This window comes from Podarcis gaigeae (assembly GCF_964106915.1).
Source record: "Podarcis gaigeae genome assembly, chromosome: 17".
Taxonomy (NCBI): domain Eukaryota; kingdom Metazoa; phylum Chordata; class Lepidosauria; order Squamata; family Lacertidae; genus Podarcis; species Podarcis gaigeae.
Window position 1 is genome coordinate 32,156,996 of NC_139694.1, and position 16,173 is coordinate 32,173,168.

The 16,173-nt window shown below is 48.3% G+C and overlaps 1 protein-coding gene across 1 annotated transcript in view; it reads right to left on the reverse strand.

Moving 5' to 3' along the window:
* Positions 1–16,173, reverse strand: part of RAB3D (RAB3D, member RAS oncogene family) — a 33,417-nt gene that overhangs the window by 1,815 nt on the left and 15,429 nt on the right. The window contains exons 2-4 of the mRNA XM_083720083.1: positions 8,852–9,079; positions 2,738–2,856; positions 2,119–2,185 (exon numbers count right to left, since the gene is read on the reverse strand). Of these exons, the coding sequence (XP_083576209.1) occupies positions 2,119–2,185; positions 2,738–2,856; positions 8,852–9,079 (414 nt within the window). The remainder of the gene's footprint in view (positions 1–2,118; positions 2,186–2,737; positions 2,857–8,851; positions 9,080–16,173) is intronic.

Genomic DNA, 16,173 nt, shown 5'->3' on the forward strand with positions numbered 1-16,173 from the left:
ATGTATATTATTATTTTATTATGAATATGTTGATAAGTTTAGGTAATAGGTTTATTAGAGTGAAAAGATGTTGAGAAGGACGGGAAGTCAAATTTATGTACTAAATTTATACTAGGAAGACTTACATATACAGTGGTACCTCGGGTTAAGTACTTAATTCGTTCCAGAGGTCCGTTCTTAACCTGAAACTGTTCTTAATCTGAAGTACCACTTTAGCTAATGGGGCCTCCTGCTGCCGCCACGCCGCCGGAGCACGATTTCTGTTCTCATCCTGAAGCAAAGTTCTTATTCCGAGGTACTATTTCTGAGTTAGCGGAGTCTGTAACCTGAAGCGTATGTAACCTGAAGAGTATGTAACCCGAGGTACCACTGTATATTTGTTGGGATTTTTATTTTGATAAGTTTGATTTACAGATTATAAAATGTCTTTGATGTACGGATGCAATTACGGTTAATAAAGCATAAAAAAGAAAGTAATGCAAAAGACGCTTCCAGGTAGCATATTGCATTGTCAAATGCAACAACCAAACAAGGCTAAATGAACTCTTCAGCATGTGGAATGTAGACAGACACATCATTTGCCACACACTATTTGTTTAAGAACGAAGGGGGATAAACAGGCAAGAGCGCATGTGGTTTCTCTGTTGGGAAATTTAACAGGGGTGTTTAGCTATCCTGGTCTGGTGCAACAAACACAGCCAAGAGCCTTGTGGAACCATAGAATCATAGAATCATAGAGTTGGAAGAGACCACAACCGTAAGGGCTAACAGGCTTATTGTGGTTTTGAGCTTTCAGGGACTAGAGTCCTCTTCATCGGTTCTGGGCGTCATATGTACAGACACCACTCTTGAATGCTTTGAGGTATACAATAATTACTAAGGTAGATAAACTCCAGATGTTTCTCAAGGCAGACCTCAGACGTGAAACCAAGATGGGCTTGCAGCTGAGCAGCTGATGCCTGAAAGATCTCTGTCAACACAACAAAACCTGAGCAGGCTTGCAAATCCTCCTGGGTGTGTCTGTGCAAGAGCTTTTAGGGCTTTAGTTATCAAGCCAGAAGTGACTGATTGCGGGATGCTGCAACTTTTAACCCGCCGTCCAACCCAACAAGTCTCTTCGTCTGCTTGGAGGACTAGCCGGGATCAGCGGAGGAGATGGCTCTGGTGCTGTGAGGATTTCATGCAGTTTGAGCCGCGGCAAAATCCCCATGCAGACCTGCCCCAGCAGGCTCTAAAAAGTGCTGCCTGCAACTCATTTCCCTTAAAAGCCCATCTGCAAAAAGAGAATACCGTATTTTTCACTCTATAGAACGTACTTTGTGTGTGCGTCCTATGGAGCGAATGCAGGCTTTTGCTGAAGCCTGGAGAGTGAGAGGGGTCAGTGCGCACCAACCCCTCTCACTCTCCAGGCTTCGGGCAGCTATCCGCAAGCCTTCAGAGTGTGGCGGGAGATCCCGCTGTGCTCGGAAGGCTTGAGGATAGCTGCCTGTTCTGGGGGCTGCGGTCGGGGGAAGCTCGGGCTTCCCCCGCCCCAGCCCCACGGCTAAAAACGAAGCCAAGACAGTGAGCGGGATCTATCCTGCTCGGTGTCTTGGCTTCTGCCAAAGCCGCGCGCAGCCTCTCCCGGCTGGAGAGGTTGCGCGCGGCTAAAGAGGAAGCCAAGACAGCCAGCGGGATGGGTAAAATAATTTCCCCCCTTTATTTCCCCCCCTAAAAACCAGGTGCGCCCTATGGGTCGGTGCTATGAAGCGAAAAATAGGTTCGAGGAACCTGGGGGCTGGAACCTTGGAACAGGGTAACCCAATGCTTTGCTACATAGGCACAAGAAAGAAAGAAAGAAAGAAAGAAAGAAAGAAAGAAAGAAAGAAAGAAAGAAAGAAAGAAAGAAAGAGTTTGGATTTGATATCCCGCTTTATCACTACCCGAAGGAGTCTCAAAGCGGCTAACATTCTCCTTTCCCTTCCTTCCTCCCCCACAACAAACACTCTGTGAGGTGAGTGGGGCTGAGAGACTTCAGAGAAGTGTGACTAGCCCAAGATCACCCAGTAGCTGCATGTGGAGGAGCAGGGAAGCGAACCCAGTTCACCAGATTACGAGTCCACCACTCTGAACCACTACACCACACTGGCTCTTCATGCATGCCAGGTCTTTACAGGTTTCAAGGCCTTTGCCATACATCCCATAACTTTATCCGACAGCAAGGGGACAATTGTATAGCGCATATTTCCTACATAAGAAGCTGCCTTATAACCAAGTCACACCATTGGCCCACCTAGTTCAGTGGTGTCTACTCAGGTGGTCAGTGTCTCTTTGGAGCCTCAAACAGGGAAAGTTATTCCCCAGCTCTCTAATCCAATATCCTGAACTGGAGACCTCTGGGTGCAAAGCGTGTGTCCCACCACTGAGCTATGGTGCCTTTGGCCCACTGGAGAAGGAACTTTGGCACTGAGCACTTCCATAAAGGCCTGTTCCATACATTTCCTGGGAACTGGGTGTAGACAAGCAGAAGACCAAGTGGGTTGCGTTGCATTTGAATTACGTTCTCTCGATACCAAAGCAGAGAGTCCAATGGCTGTCCTGAGAGAAAGGACCCCAGGCATACCCTGCTACACCTCTACCTGAGCACACCCCCTTTCCTGCTTTAAAGGCACACAGGTAAGGTTGGAAATCCATATCCTGTGAAATAGGAAGACATGGATCCCAGTCTCATCCTAGGATTCTGTGCAGCGTTCCTTACCAGTCTTGTACAGCACTGAAAGACTCCTGGTTGGAAATATCATACATGAGTAAGAAGCCCATGGCTCCCCTGTAATAGGCTGTTGTTATCGTCCGATATCGCTCTTGGCCGGCTGTGTCCTTAGAGAAAGAGAAGAAGGTTATTTATGTACATGCCACTACTGCGGCCCATGTTTTGTTAGCCCCAAAATGGAAAACGAGTGAGGTCCCAACCAAAGGAAAGTGGCAACTTAAGTTGACAGAATATGTACAGCTTGCAGACTTAATAGAATAAGAGAAGAAGAAGAACATACGTTTAGAGAAGATTGGGAAACTATTGAATGTATGGGGGAATACTGTGTACACTTGAAAACGCTGGCAGCATTAAGATAAATTTGACAGTGCAAATAAGTTTTGATGGATGTAATAATGGAATAGTGAATGGTTTAGTTTATGTAAAATACGCAGGGATTTATGATATGCAAAATGAACCATGGAAAGAGAAGAAGGAAAGTCACTGATATTTTAAGGATGTTTAAATGAGTATTCTAAATTGTAAAACAGAAAAATTAATAAAAGGATATTTAAAAAAGAGAAAGAGAAGGTGGTTAGCCAGTAAGAATACAGTCCTTTCAGCCAAAATTCCCAGGAAGGATCCATCTCACTTCACCCACTGTAAGGAATCCTAAGAGCTCTACTGAATCAGATCAAAACTCAATAAATAATAATAGTAATAATAATAATAATAATAATAATAATAATAATAATAATAATAATAATAATAATTTGTACCCTGCCCATCTGCCTGGGTTTCCAAAGCCACTCTAGGCGGCTTCCATCTTGTCTTGCAACCTGTTTCTCAAAGTGGCAAGAAAATTTCTCAGGCGTTCCCCAAACACGGCACCCTTCCCTTCCACCCACGCAACCAGAATCAGTTATTGCCTGACCAGCCATACATCTTCCAGACTGGTTTGTGGCTGAAAGATGATGCCATATGCACCCAGCTTTATACACTTGGCTTTTCAAGACGTCAGGCTTCTCATTTGGGGTGGGAATCTATATTTTAATTTTAAGGCCACCATGTTTATTTGTGCATCACTGCGAGCCCTCTCTTGAGTGGAAAACATGACTCATAAATACATATAATAGAGCACTAGAGGAATACACAATGATGACCAAGTGAGATATGGAGCAAGCGCTAAGGTCACACATAAAGCACAGATGCAGGAAGGCTGTGGAATGATAGCTCATCCCCAGCTGCTTAGCCTTGGAGACAAGAGTCGTCCCTGGTTCTTCCTGGACACCTGCTCCCCTGCAGCCCGGAGACTTGCCGTTACTGTGGAAACCAGAGCTTACTTTTCAGGGCTATGACATAGGTTTCCTTTCATGCTGACAGCAGGCTCAAGGGAGAGTTTCCATGATGGCTCTGATGTGCGTAAGGAGTGCCATTTGACTGCTATTAAAATTTAAAGAGGTGCAAAGCTTAATGGAGCATTTAAAAGGAAAGCGAGGTCTTACGAGGCACCACCCAAGGACCAAGAGTCAGGGAGACGCTCTGGGGAGGGCAGCAGACTTAGCTGGAAGGACAGCTGGGTGCCAAACAGCCAAGTCTTGATCAAAGAGATTCTCAGGATTGGAGATTTCTCCCCACTGCTGACCAGTTATCATGCCACAGTCCACAAAACAGTCTTCTAAAAAGCCATTCTGTCCTGTGGTTTTGTGGGGTATCCTTTGGGGACCTTTTGTGGTTCTATGTTTTCTTTTTTCTTTATATTTGTAGATGGTGAAAGAGTAATCCTACCCAACAACCAGCCATCTCCCCAATCCCAGAACAATCTCTGTGAAGCCCCCCCTCCGGGGCCAAAAGAAGCGAGGAGGACTGAGAAAGCTCATCCACACAGACTCACTCTTTTGCCACAGAGGAATGCTTTCACCCATTTGAAGAGACATTGCGGAGAATGTTTTCTAACAACCAGTGACTGTACATCCCATGAACTGGACCACCTGAGGTCCCTCTCTAAAGTGGGCTTCTTTCTTCCGGTCTAAGATAGAGATGACATGCTAAGGCCACCTACACAGCAGGCAGGTGCCATTATTAGCAGCAATAATAATAATAATAATAATAATAATAATAATAATAATAATAATTATTATTATTATTATTATTATTTATGATTTATTCCCCACCCATCTGGCTGGGTTTCCCCAGCCACTCTGGGCGGCTCCCAAAAGAATATTAAAAACACGATAAAACATCAAACATTAAAAACTTCAGATGTCTTCTAAAAGTCAGGCAGTTGTTTATTTCCCTGAAATCTGATGGGAGGGCATTCCACAGGGCGGGCGCCACTACCGAGAAGGCCCTCTGCCTGGTTCCCTGTAACCTCACTTCTTGCAGTGAGGGAACTGCCAGAAGGCCCTCGGAGCTGGACCTCAGTGTCTGGGCTGGACGATGGGTGTGGAGACACTCCTTCAGGTATACTGGGCTGAGGCCGTTTAGGGCTTTAAAGGTCAGCACCAACACCTTTCTGGAGTCAGTGTCTGCACCGTATTTCACGAGTAAATCTGGCCTGAGTCATTCTGTGCCAACTGAAGGACAGCTTCCTGAGTGAGTTTTTCTTTCCTCATATGATGCCTTTCTTTGTCAATCCTGTGTGAACGGCTGGTCCCTACACAGCTGGATGTCACTACCTTGGAGACCATAAGAGGCCCATTAGGGAGGAAGACTCTCCAGGCAGCCCCCTCCACCAAGCCCTGACCCGTTTGGCGACCAGTGTCAGCTGCTGCCGCCACCTGCAAAAGACCCATTGTATCTAGTATTTGCACAGGATTATCGCACAGCTGCCAAGTGGCTTGTTTTCCCATGTCAGCCAACACTCTGGAACAATGCTCCAAGAAAGCTTGAGCTCCAAAAACAGCACACCAGAACAGTATGTTTTCTGGCACCACTTTACAGTGGGCCCAGGCAAAGGGTGGGGGGGTGTTAGGGGAGGGGTGGGGTGGGGACACACCGTGCTCCTTCTAGGGTAGTCTGTCCACCTTTGGTTCCCGCCCTGCACTCAGCTCTCACCTGCGGCTCCTAGAAGCTGTCAGCATGTGACAGCGGCCACACCCTGGGACTGGCTTTGACTGGCTGGCTAAAGCAGGTGAAGGTAGCCAATGGCCCTCAAACCCTCTGTGAATTAGGGACTTCCCCTGCTTGCAAAGACAGCCTCTGGCAAATTCAGGAGACAAGACCAATAGCGGTTTCTGCATGAAGAAGAAGAAGAGTTTGGGTTTGATATCCCGCTTTATCACTACCCTAAGGAATCTTAAAGCGGCTAACATTCTCTTTTCCCTTCCTCCCCCACAACAAACACTCTGTGGGGTGAATGAGGCTGAGAGACCTCAGAGAAGTGTGACTAGCCCAAGGTCACCCAGCAGCTGCATGTGGAGGAGCGGAGACGCGAACCCGGTTCACCAGATTACGAGTCCACCGCTCTTAACCACTACACCACACTGGCTCTGTACAGCATGTGCTGTAGAGGGAAGTGAGAAGCAGATAGGGCCCATCAACCTGGGAAGGTAGCCCATCTAGGAGAAGAAAAACTCTGATCTTAAACATCTGCTGCCTTGTGGGACATCTTCAGGAGAAGAAAAGGCTAAGGAGCGAACCCTACACGAATCCAGAGTCCGTAAGATGGTTGGGATGGCGCCTTGTACGCCTTCTTCCAGAAACTCCTGCAGCCAAGCTGGTGCCAAACGTATCAGTGAGGCTGATAGCAGGCAGCCCAGGACCTCCATACACACTGCCCAGCCTTGCACCCCGAAGAGGTCACTTCCGTGCTCCTAACGCAGCGGTTTGACTTCACCCCCGGAGGCGCACACCATTGTCTCTGAAGGCAGACGGATGTCAACAAACAACAGAAACAAGACAAGGTGCAGGCCAAGTCACTTGAGTCGAGAGTCGGCGGTGGTTCAGCTGGGCCCAGGACACTTGGACCAGAAGGTTTGCTCAGTTGTGGACATGCTGCAGTTGCTTCCCTCTCATCATGGTCGCTATGGACCATGGAGAATGGTGTCATGTCAAGACAAGCAGAAGATACGTTGAAAGACCCTCCTCAGGTCTGGAGTTCTCTTCCCCCACAAACCCGAAAGTCTGAGCATCTTCCAACAGAAATATCACAGTTTTATATGTGGTTCAGCTTTTTGAGGTCTGAGACACTCCTTCTCCTGAATTTGGTTTTATCAATAGGGGAGCACTTTGATGAGTTGCTTTCAAAAAATGCTGTAACCTACTCTGACTTTTCAGGGTTGGTGGATGCTCAAAGTCCAAATAAAGAGGAAGCCAGTGTAGGCCTTTGGATGCTGCCAGCAATTTCCTGCTCCACCAGAAGGTAGGACATTGTATTCAGTACCGGCAATGGTTGTCACTGGAGACTTCCACAAGCACACAACCTTTCTAGCTAAACAGACATGTTCCATTTATTTATTTTATTTACTTATTGCAGGGTTATGTCTTCCTGTTATGTCATCTCTCTCTCTCCCAGAGGTGGCACTAGCTAGGACTCTGCTCCAAACCTGGACTGGGGACACCTGGCTGGATGTGGGTGGTGCTGTGATCAAAACCATTGAGTCTCTTGGGCTTGCCGATCAGAAGGTCAGCGGTTCAAATCCCTGCGACGGAGTGAGCTCCCATTGCTCTGTCCCAGCTCCTGCCAACCTAGCAGTTCGAAAGCACACCAGTGCAAGTAGATAAATAGGTACCATTGCAGTGGGAAGATAAACGGCGTTTCCAAGAGCTCTGGCTTCCATCACGGTATTCTGTTGCGCCAGAAGCGCTGGCCACATGACCCGGAAAGCTGTCCATGGACAAACACCGGCTCCCTCGGCCTGAAAGCGAGATGAGCGCCGCAATGCCATAGTCGCCTTTGACTGGACTTCACCATACAGGGGTCCTTTACCTTTTACCTTTTTAATGGAGGCACACAAAACATAGCCTGAACCTTGGGTAAAAACGGAAAGTTCAATTGGCCGCCATTCTCTACAAGCACAGTGTGAGTCTATATAGTTTCACTATATAGTTGCCAGGGAGGCGAATGGAATCGTACTGTGCCTGTAGAGAATGGCGGCCAATTGAACTTTCCATTTTTGTTATTTTGTTATTGTGAGACCAGGTTTAAATCTAGAGTGCTGATATGGCCTAGGACGTTGATGAACTTTGGCTTTTCTCTATAGCTCAGTGGCACATGAGAGCCCATGCAGCCTACATCATCAGACACCTCCAAGAGTTGTACTGTGTTAGCCCATCATACATGTCACCTTTCAGTGACACACCCAGATGAGTGAAGCAGCCGTGCTGGCACACAAGCCAGTGCCTTTCCCCATGTGCACTTGCTTCCAGCACTCTGGCTGGAGAGAAACTTGAGGATGAAGCAAGGAAACATGGAGCTGACAAGCTGCACTCTGAGCCCAGGAATAGTCAAAGCCAAAGCTGCTGGCATAGCGAAGCAAAAACATCTCCAGAGGAATGGACCAAAAAGCTAGCCACCTCAGTGCTTGGATTCAAGGGTTCAAAGGAAGCAGAGAGCTACACACCTGGCTGAATCAAGACACTAAAAATCAAGACACTAAAAATCAAAAACACTCCTCCAGCCTAGCAAAAGAAGGGACACCTGCAGGGCTTGGATTGCCTGGGATTGGAATAGAAATTTAATTTGATATATTTACTGCATAAAAAAGGTAAAGGGATCCCTGACCATTAGGTCCAGCCGTGACCGACTCTGGGGTTACAGCACTCAACTCGCTTTATTGGCCGAGGGAGCCGGCATACAGCTTCCGGGTCGTGTGGCCAGCATGACTAAGCTGCTTCTGGTGAACCAGAGCAGTGCACGGAAATGCCGTTTACCTTCCTGCCGGAGCGGTACCTATTTATCTACTTGCACTTTGACATGCTTTCAAACTGCTAGGTGGGCAGGAACAGGGACCGAGCAATAGGAGCTCACCCCGTTGTGGGGATTTGAACCGCCGACCTTCTGATCGGCAAGTCCTAGGCTCTGTGGTTTAACCCACAGCACCACTCGTGTCCCATTAACTGCATAGGATACATACAACTGGCCAAGTTTCTGTGCACCCCTCGCCAAGAATGGTTTCTTACCCAGATCTGCAGCTTGACTCTCTTTTCATTCCTGTAGACAGTCTTGACCTTGAAGTCGATGCCCACAGTACTGACAAAGGCAGAAGTGAAGGAGTCGTCAGCGTATCGGAAGAGGAACGACGTCTTGCCTACACTGCTGTTGCCGATGATCAGCAGCTTGAACATGTAGTCAAAATTCTGGTCGGCGGCATCTTTGGGCGCCTGCCGGGTGTCATTTGCAGAGGCCATCTGTGAGACGAGAAGAAGGCAGTTCAAACTCCAAGGGTCAAATTCCCACCGCTCTTTCCAGAGCTCACAGAGAAAACCAGCTCCAGAGAGTCAAGGCTTCTGTTTGGCCCTCGAGTTTAACCAAACTGCTCACTGCTCCAGGAGTGGCACTTTACATGAGGTACTCAAGAAGATCAGGATTAATGCAGAGAGGGAAGCCTCAGTATTCTAGGGCTGCTATACGTCCAGAATTTTCTGGAAATCATTGGTATTTAGCCATCAAAAATTGTGTCCGGGCAGAATTTTCGGGAACTGCTTTAAATGTCCAGGAAAACCCAGGCATATGGCAACCCATGCCAGAAGTGGGTTGTTTTTGTTTTTTTTGCTGGTTTTCTTAAAAAACATCTCAAACCCCGATTTTGCCAAAAAAACTCAACTCGACTTATGTGTCCGGAATTTCACTTTCTGAAATATGGCAACCCTACAGTATGGATCATGGGCATAGCAGGGAGGCTGTGTGCCCAGGGGGCAGCTGCCCACCCCATCAAGTAAATAATAATAAAAAAATACTTAACTCAAAGTATAAATAATCAGAATATCTGAAATTGAAATGCTTGCTGAGGTCACTTGGATAATGTTGTGAAAGGTTTTCAGCCAATCCAATAAATCTTGTTTTAGTTTTGATTTTTTTAAAGTAGGATTTAAAAAGGTACATGTTCCTTGTAATTTTGCAAAATATACTCATCAACCGCATAAAAGTTACTCCCTGATAATAATTTTTTTTAAAAAAACTTAGTAGTTTTCAATTGACTGAAGTGTCTGACAGATTTTTTTCCTGAGCACTTGGGGTCAAAAGAAAGTTAACAACTTCTTCTTCTTCTTCTTCTTATTATTCTTCAGTTGTACCTTGGTTGACAAATGCCTTGCCACTTGAATGTTTTGGCTGCAAACCCAAAAGTGAGTGTTCCGGTTTTTGGGAATGTTCTTTGGAACCCGAAGGTCTGATGCAGCTTCCGCAGCTTCTGATTGGCTGCAGGAGCTTCCTGCAGCCAATTGGAAGCCGCACCTTGGTTTCTGAACGTTTTGGAAGTCGAACGGACTTCCGGAACGGATTCCGTTCGACTTCCGAGGTACGAATGTATTTATACCCCACCCATTTATACCCCACAACTGTATTTATACCCCACAACTGTTGTTGAGACATTTCATTCTGAATCTGCTAGACAGAGCCAGGCAGGGGATGACAGCAGGTGGGTGTCCTGCTCCCCCAACATAAATCCTGGCTACGGCCATGGTATGTGAAATATACTCAGAGTCGCAAAGTGATTTCATGCTCTTTATTCAGCTCATAGTGGTGAGGAGGAATGAAAGAAAGTCCCCTCAAAGTATCTGCTTTATCTACATTATTTACACAATGGGCTGCACATGATTGGCTAATTCCAGAATTCTACAGTAAGCCAATCAGGTTGTGGATTCACTTCTATCTGGAGCATGATTGGGTAGTTCCTGCCAACCAATCATACTGCTGCATTGTTCTAGGACCAATCAGACTGCTGCATTCTGAATCCTATTGTTCTAGGACCAATCAGACTGTTGCAGTTTGGATCCTATTCAACTCAGTACATAACACCATGCATGCCTCTTGTAGGAGGGGGCCCACCGAGGGGGCCTTGCCTGACCCCCCTCCTCTCAAATCTTAAAGACAGCAGAACTCACAGACTCTGTTCTGAAGCTTTGATTAAAAGGAAGTGTCCCAAAACAGCATCACTTGGCTCCCTGCCCTTCACACGGTTCAATCCATAGTTGTTGGCAGTAGACATAGGGATTGTGGTAGGAGATAGAGAGCGCATCATGCCATTGGTGGCAATAAAAGAGCAACACCTGCATAACAAGCTCTGGGCAATCTGCCATCGATTCTTGCAAAGGAACATGCCCACACCTAGTGACTCCCATTGTCCCTGCGGCTATAATATTATGTGTGTCAGGTTGCGTTATAACCCCGAAGACTGAACGCTCTGGAACATGGGTCAGCAAACTAAGGCCCAGGGGCCAGATGCAGGCCACCAGGCTCGTAAATACGGCCCGTGGACCCTGCCGCCTGCTTGGTCAATCCCTCTGGGAGCAGTTGCCATCTTGGCCGCGTATATCCCGCCGTGCTCTCACATTTGCACCCCATATATTGTATTGTTTTTCTTGTTTTTTGTGCACTACAAATAAAATATGTGCAGTGTGCATAGGAATTCGTTCATTTTTTTTTTTCAAAATATAGTCCAACCTCCCACAAGTTCTGAGGGACAGTGAACCGGCCCCCTGCTGAAAAAGTTTGCTGATCCCTGCTCTGGAAGATCATAGGCAACCAGGGACAAAAACCAGGGCCATCCGTCAGAGAAAAGTGCTGGGGGCAATCTGTGTGACTCTTTAGATCACATCCTGTGGCTGGCTCCGATATCTGCAGGCTTACTTACGTGTCAAGTCAGGTGTTCTACCAGGAACGGGGACAAATTCAGTTCGGTTCATATTTAAAATGGAAACTACCCATACCTTCCGAAATGACAGGAGAACCAAAATATACAACGTCACAGGTGTGCAAGGTCAAAGGTGTGGCACGGCGCTGAGCCCCCAAAACGTTGGGCCCAAGGCATCACCTCTGCCTCAAAGCACTAAACAGGTAAAGGGACCCCTAACCGTTAGGTCCAGTCGCAAACGACTCTGGGGTTGCGGTGCTCATCTCGCTGTACAGACCGAGGGAGCCGGCGTTTGTCCGCAGACAGCTTCCAGGTCATGTGGCCAGCATGACTAAGCTGCTTCTGGCGAACCAGAACAGCGCACAGAAATGCCGTTTACCTTCCCACCAGAGCGGTACTTATTTATCTACTTGCACTTTGACATGTTTTTGAACTGCTAGGTTGGCAGGTGCAGGGACTGAGCAACAGGAGCTCACCCCGTCGTGGGGATTCGAACCCCCAGCCTTCTGATCAGCAAGCCCTAGACTCAATGGTTTAGACCACAGCGCCACCCGCGTCCCTACCAAAGCACTAAATAGTGCCGCCCTATTTGGTTTCTACAGTTTTGTGCCTAGCATGCTCTCTAGAATTGATCTCCACCAGTGCTATCTGTTATTTTAGGGAAACAGGTGCCGGTATTCAACATGAAGTTTTTACAATAAGTGACACACTTTTAACATTTTTGGGGGGGGGGGGAGAAAGTGCCAGTACTGCGTATGCTTGAGAACCCCCAGAAAAAATCACTGATCTCCACCTTTTCTAATATAAGCTCTCTCTGCAGGGTCAGATTTGAAAGTGGGCAGAACAATGCATGCAAATTTGACATTTGCACGGTGGCCTGGCCTCGTTTCTACAGACACCAGCCTCCATCCTTCATCCGGGCAATCAAGAGCCAATATCCAAGTTCAAGGGCATATTCCAGACAGGCAGAAACACTCAAGGAGGAGCAGTGAGGGTTGTGGCCTGTGAAGAGTGCTGAGGGAGGCCCGGGGGGGGGGCTGACATTCCACACCCCACCTTAGCACAAAAAAACCACATCCAACCTATTGATGGCTACAATTCTGTTCACACCTGCAAAGAGGGCTCCAAACCTAACCCCATTTACCTGGGAGTAAGCCCCACTGAGGGATGCGGGTGGCGCTGTGGGTTAAACCACAGAGCCTAGGACGGCGGTTCGAATCCCCCTGATGGGGTGAGCTCCCCTTACTCAGTCCCTGCTCCTGCCAACCTAGCAGTTCAAAAGCACGTCACAGTGCAAGTAGATAAATAGGTACCGCTCCGGCAGGAAGGTAAACGGCGTTTCCGTGTGCTGCTCTGGTTCGGCAGAAGCAGCTTAGTCATGCTGGCCACAGCTGTACACCGGCTCCCTCGGCCAATAAAGCGAGATGAGCGCCGCAACCTCAGAGTCGGTCACGACTGGACCTAATGGTCAGGGGTCCCTTTACCTTTAAGCCCCACTGAATCCAACAGGACTTACCTGTGTAGTCAAGAACTTTTAAAACCTTGTCCTCATTTAGAAACATGTGCTTTGGGTCCCCCCCCCCCTCAACGCCAAGCCTTAAGAAAAGCTATTTAAAAAACCCAACAACTTTACGCTCAAGAAGCATACTGTGCAAATCTAAAGCTCGCACACTGCATTGTGCCCTTGGGTTGCCCCTAGCAAATACATTACTTTACTTACACTGGTTTGTCAGCCTTTGGACTTCCCGTTTAAGTTACGTAGATTGTCAAATCCAAAGCAGAATCTACTTCCCCTGATGCACACATATTCACACACAGAGAAACAGACCCATTTCAACAGCTGCTGGTGCAAGAAACAGCCTCTCTTCCTCTTCTCTTTGCAGACCAAACAGTGCAGAAATCCAGGAGGCAGAGGCGGCCACCTCCTTGTGACAGAGCGGAGCAGTAAAGCTCCAGTCCCTCACCACATCCGGAATCCCTCTTCAGGTGTGTCACCTCAGGCTAAGAAAGCACACAGAAGGAGTCACCGCGTTCTTCCCTGTTGTGAAAGCGAGTGCAACCCCCCCTCCAAACTATGACACATCACGACACATCCTAAATAGCAAACAGCTGTGTTTGAACATCCACCCAGAAGGAGCCCCACCCTGGCATGACTACGGGCACCTCAGACAGTTGGAAGATGAGGAGAACCCTGCTCAGGTATGACAGAATATTTCTTTATGAAATTAGCTGTCACTATACTGCTTCTTCTCCGGGACGCGGGTGGCGCTGTGGTCTAAACCACTGAGCCTCTTGGGCTTGCCGATCAGGAGGTCAGCGGTTCGAATCCCCGCAACAGGGAGAGCTCCCATTGCTCGGTCCCAGCTCCTGCCAACCTAGCAGTTCAAATGCACACCAAAAGTGCAAGTAGATAAATAGATACCGCTCTGGCGGGAAGGTAAATAGCGTTTCCGTGTGCCGCTCTGGCTTTGGTGTTCTGTTGTGCCAGAAGCAGCTTAGTCATGCTGGCCACATGACCTGGAAAAACTGTCTGCGGACAAATACCGGCTCCCTCGGCTTGTAAAGCAAGATGAGCGCCACAACCCCAGAGTTGTTTGCGACTGGACTTAACTGTCAGGGGTCCTTTACCTTTTTTTATACTGGTTCTCCTTAGGCAAAGCCCCACCTCCACTGCCTCAGGGAAAGTCACTGGCCAGTGTTGGAAACTCAGATATATAAGCTGAGCGCAAAATGGCCCCATGAACCACATTTACAGCCACCAAAACAGAATGTCTAGTTGCCCTTTAGGGCAGATGGCACAAGTCTTATCTTTCAATACGATTTTGGCGTTCCTGAAATTCATTCTGATTGTGCAGATAAAATGAAACTGATAAGTTCTACAGGATGGGTGAAAACAGTCAAGATCCAAGGATCCCCAGGCATGCACCTCTAGATCACGGGTGTCAGACACAAGGCCCGCGGGCCGAATCCGGCCCGCGAGACCTCGTCATGTGGCCCGTGTAGCCTGGTCTATATATATCTGTGAGGGAAGCTTGGGCTGCGGCGTGCGAGCAGGGCGCCTCGGGTCCCTTCTGCGCAGGCACAGACCTCCCCCTCCTCCAGCTACCTAGCCGAGACTTATTTGACACGGCGAGGGCGGGGTTGGATATGGGAGGCTGCCGCCGCTGCTCTCAACTTCTTTTCGGGCTTGCCGGGGTGAAATAAGTCCCGGCGGGAGCGCAGCGCGCCTGCACGAGGTGGAACACGGAGAAGGGCAGAGCCGGCTTCGCGAGCGTTGAAGAGAGGGAGACTGAGAGCGCGCTTGTGTTTCAGGAGCGCGCCCTGTGAATACTCGGGGCAGCATGCTTTTGCTTTTCTTTTCTTTCTTTCTTTATTTCTTTAGGCGCGTTTCCGCGCTGCCCAATGAACAGCATCCTCTGCCTCTGGGGATTCGCAATTCAAAAGCAAATTCGATACGTAAATAACGTCAGGCGCGGCTTCCGCAGGGTGCGTGTTGCAAAAATTTATATATGGGAAAAAAGCTGATAAGGAATTGGTTTATTTCATGCAATTTTTTCCTCAATGTTATTACAGGGTCCAGCCATCAGTTCCCGCCCTCCTCAAAGGTTTAGGGTAGGTAGCAAAGGGGAAAAAATCCAAACAAATGCTCAATTAAAATTTGGGGAATGAGAAAAATTAAAACCTGCATGTCAGGGTTTCAGGGACAGAGAGCGAGGGGGAGGGGTCCCAGGGTGACGAGGAAGAGGACGACGATGACCCAAGGTTGTCAGTGAGTCCGTCAAGTGAATCCGAGGATTCCCAAAAGGGAGCCCCCCTGGTCAGGCAAAGGGGCAGTAGAGAGGGAAGCAGTCAGAAGCAGGGGAACGAAGAGGGAATCCCCAGTGGGGGTTGGAGATCGGGACCGGCCTCTCCGTCGGAACGGAGTGAAGGGGGTGGAGTTACCAGTGTGTCAGAAGGAGCAGAACAGGGAGCAGAGAGGGGAAGGAGTTCGGAGCAGAACGTCCTGCCGGAAGAGGAGGAGTGTAGTACCGAGAGTAGCGTAACGGTCGAAAGGAAGGTCAGAGGCAACGTACGCGCGCCAAGTTCAAATGTGGAGGCGCGCGGAAATGAGGAGAGCCCTGAGGAGGAGCCTGGTCCCAAAGCACGAAGGAGGGGGGAGCAGGCGTCAGAAGACTCAGCCTCGGGGGAGTCCCGAAGGGAGGGAGCACAGGGGGGCAGGAAGACCCTGCGGAAAAGGAAGGAGAGGAAAAGGTGGAGCAGTACAAGCCTCTTAAGCTGGTGCAGGGGCGGGACTGACTCAGAGGGGACTTCAAACATCTAAGGGTAACAGATGCTGAGCCACGGAGCTTGGATGTAACGACAACAATGTTCTTCAATAAAACCTTTTGTATATAACTTGGACTGGATTTTGGTCTCTTGTGAGCTGGGACCTCGGGTGGCTCTGACAGTGCACATCTTGTGTAACTTAAACACCAAGCCAAACAGGAAACAATTTTTATATTCATATATGTATTCAAATGAAATCAAGGTGTAGTGTTCCATGAGCCAGAAGCTCTGCATTACTTAATCCAGCTGTTAAAGGTGTCATGGGCTTTGAAGACACTCAAACTCAAACCGGCCCTTTGAGGGTGACCAAACTGCTGATGCGGC